General features: G+C 30.5%; 1 protein-coding gene across 1 annotated transcript in view; it reads left to right on the top strand.

Annotated features, from left to right (window-relative positions):
* LOC107565309 (phosphatidylinositide phosphatase SAC1-A-like) overlaps window positions 1–4,011 on the top strand; it is a 25,665-nt gene that overhangs the window by 3,689 nt on the left and 17,965 nt on the right. Inside the window, exons 3-4 of the mRNA XM_016250530.1 lie at window positions 3,379–3,453; window positions 3,527–3,757. Of these exons, the coding sequence (XP_016106016.1) occupies window positions 3,379–3,453; window positions 3,527–3,757 (306 nt within the window). The remainder of the gene's footprint in view (window positions 1–3,378; window positions 3,454–3,526; window positions 3,758–4,011) is intronic.

Genomic DNA, 4,011 nt, shown 5'->3' with positions numbered 1-4,011 from the left:
TGTTCTGTGCAGTGAGCGGCAGAGAAGCACCGCAGCCGACTCCTCAATAAATGAGTACAAAACAGCGTTTCCTAGCACCTGTCGCTTACTGAGTGTTTGGAATTATTATAAATATGAGCGTAGTTCGTCTGTTAATATCACATGCACTTTTTAGTTTGTTGTTGTTTTTAGTTTGTTACTCAGACGCAGACAGTGCGCTGCACGAGACAAAAAAGTAATATAGCCAAAACAACCGCATAGCTGCTCTTTAGTGTAGATGCATGCTGATTTTATCAGACGATGCTGTGATTATAAATGAGAGTGACTCCTGGTTAACATGTATTAAAAGCAGTCGTGTTTAGTCTCTATTTAGTGTGGTATTTTTTGACAATATTCACTCATCATGACAGTAAAATAAGTCATTCTAAGTCAATATACTGCAGTATTTCCTCTCAATCAGGAGAAAATATGGTTAACACCCGCTCATGCATGAAAAATAAATACCGTCATGTACCGTGAAACCGGAATAGTTTTGAAAAATACCGTCATATTAATTTTTGGTCATACCGCCCAGCACTACTTCTGAGGTTAAATATCTACGGAATGTTCAACTCAAATTAGGATGCAAATGAAAGTCATATTTGAAAATTGTAAAATACTTTCCATCATAGTTTAATATCTAACATTAACCTAAAAATATTCAGTGTAATACTTTTTTAAAATTTTAATAGTATGCGATGTTATTAATAACAATAATAATAATGATGATGATGATTATAATAATAATCATTTTAAGTTGATGTTATTATTAATAATCATAATTATAGTATATAATGTAATATTATAGTATAGTGTACTATACCAGTGTTGGTGGGTCGCGCCAAAGAATCGACGTCAGCAGCAAATAACGTAATTCTAAATCTATTCAATAGCAGTTTCCACGTCTCATTAACAGTTCGTGTTAGTATTGTGTATTCAGCATGGTAACTGTTGTTTCCATAAGCCATAAACACCATGTTATTTTCACTTTGTGTCATTTTGACACGTTGTTAATTGTATTAACAAAAACTAGTTTGGAGATGCTTACATTATAGGCTGTTTATTCAGTATTAATCATATTCTTAACAGTCTTAATTTTTGTGAAATAAATTTGCTTTGTTTTTTGTATATATGTGTATATATATAAAAGTGGGTCACATGGTAAAACCAGTTGAGAACCACTGTACTATAATATTATAATAAAAATGATATGTTTTCCTATAATATAACAATAAATACCCATATCTAACATTTAAACAATAGATATCCAGTATTATACATTTAAAATAATTACACGTTCAGTGTTCAGCATAATAAATTTTTTTAATTTTTATATATGATCAATTATTTTTTAACAATAATTATTTCAAATTAATATTAATTGTAGTGTAGTATAATATAATATTATAGCGTAATGTAATAAAAATGATATTATATTTTAAAATAATACCAATAAATATAAATGTCTAACATTTAAACAATAAATTACCAGAATAATACATTTAAATTAATAATACCGTTAAATATCTAACATTAACCAATAGATATTTAGTATAATATAATAAAATTTAATGTTATTGTTGTTGTTATTATTATTATTAGTAATAACATTATTATTTAATTTATAGCATAGTATAATATATTAAAAATTATATATATATATATAATAAATTATATTAATATCAGTGCCTAACATTTTAACTATAAATAGCCAATATAATATTAATACAATATAATATTTGTAAATGTTATGTTAAATAATAATAATGTAAATTATTATTTCGTTTATAGTGTAATATTATAATAAAAATCATTATATTTTTTATAAAATAATAGGAATAAATATCAGTGTCTAAATATCTATGTATAAATAATTATACACAGTTACATTCAAAGTTAAATATCTAACAATAACCAATAAAAGTTTGGTATAATATAATACATTTTGAAAATATTATATAAAATGAATAATAGCATTAAATTATATTATTATTAATCATTATATAATTTATAGTGTTGTATAATAAAATAAGGTAACACTTTATAATAACTTTAATTCATAAATCATTCACAAAATGTTTAACTAATCATTACTTAATATATATTCACAAATCTAGAAATATGAGATAATGTGCTTGTTAATGTTAACTAATGAAGTTATTAAACATTACCAAAGGATTAACAGATCATTATTTAATGTAAATTGAAATGCTTACAAATGTCATTAAACTTTCAATTCATATGATCATGCATTTTTTAATCTTAATCTTCAAATGATTTTGACAGATGGTTTACAGTGATTAAAAGCGTCATTAATAAATCATTCACAAACATTATGTAATGCGTAACGGGTCATTAGTTAATGGTTACAAATGTCATTAAACTTTCAATGCGTTTAAAAAAATGATTTTAATAGAAATTACGCAATGATTACAAATGTGTTTGTTACTGTACTGTTGAATGCTTACAAGTGTCATTAAACGTCAGTTCACATATTAGCTAATGCTCATTTTTATATTTACAAATGTTGTGAAAATGTAGCTTAATTATTCATTTTAAGCACTTCACAAACTATTCATGTTAAAGGGGTCATATGATGCTTTTTTAAAGATCATTATTTGGTGTAACAGAATATGTTGACATGCTTTAATGTTCAAAAAACACATTATTTTTCAAGTACTGTACATTATTGTAGGTCCTCTATGCCCCGCCTCTCTCAAACGCTTCGTTTTCTACAAAGTCCCTCCTTCCGACAAGCGCAGTCTGCTCTGATTGGCCAGCTGACCCAGTGCATTGTGATTGGCCGAACACCGCAAGCACTCGTCGGAAATGTAACGCCCCTTACCATAATCGCCAGTTTCATCTTTCAAAATAAATGTAAAGACAGAGCCCAAAGGGGAACAGAGTCGTGACAGACACAGTGATGAAGCTGGTATGTGTTTGCAGTACACAAGCCACGGTTAAGACCGCTGACTCCACTGTGATGTTACCCAGAAGATGTGTACTAGCGCCCCCGAGTGTATAACAGTGAAAACACGAAAAGCCGTAAAAACTCGTCTTTGGCGTTGTCCTCTAAAAGACGAGATAACTCGTCAATGGCGGGGAAAGAGTTAACTAACGATCCGTTAAGCATTACAGAATGTTTGTTAATGATTTATTATTGAAAGTTATTATAAAGTGTTACCTAAAATAAAAAGATAATATTTTCCTATTATATAATAAGAATAAATATCAAGGTCTAGCATTTAAACAATACATATATAGTATAATATATTTCAAATAATAATGTTGTTAATATTAGAATACAATTATAATTATGTATTCTAACCAGTAAGCATAGTGTCTTCTGTTCTCTTTCAGTGAGGAAGGACATCCCTCCGTCAGCAGTGACGCGTCCGATGTGTGGCATCATGGGAACCATTCGGCTGGTGGCAGGTTTGATTTCTCAGGATGAGCTGAAGTCTGAATGAAGCTGTTTCACCGTTTAACGCCTCTGGCTTTTTCTCAGGCATGTATCTGATCGTCATTACAAAGAAGAAGAAGGTGGGCGATCTGCTCGGTCACGCCGTCTGGAAAGCCACTGACTTTGACATAATTTCCTACAAGAAGACGGTCCTGCATCTGACTGATACTCAGGTGGGTTCTTCAGTTTTACACGAGCAGAATGTGTTTCCATCGTGTTTGCCCTCTGGGTTTATGGGACGTTTGAGCATCTCTTTATTTAAAGGTGCCATAGAATGTAGAACATAGAACCTTGGCATAGTTGAATAATAACAGTTCTGTACATGTTAATGAAATGCCATGAGCCTCAAACACCATTGTTTCCTCCTTCTTGTGTAAATCTCGTGCATGCAAAAGACCACTGAAAAACAGCCGAATCAGAACATAACACCGACTGTGACGTTACAGTCACTAATAGTTAACCCGCCCATGTTCTACGCCAGCCGCCAGCCGAATCATCAGAAGTTCTGCAGGTATTGTGAAGAAACAAGC

This window comes from Sinocyclocheilus grahami, unplaced genomic scaffold (assembly GCF_001515645.1).
Source record: "Sinocyclocheilus grahami isolate Dianchi unplaced genomic scaffold, SAMN03320097.WGS_v1.1 scaffold992.1, whole genome shotgun sequence".
NCBI lineage: Eukaryota > Metazoa > Chordata > Actinopteri > Cypriniformes > Cyprinidae > Sinocyclocheilus > Sinocyclocheilus grahami.
Note: the sequence above shows the minus strand (reverse complement) of the source record. Positions and strands in the feature narration are given on the sequence as shown.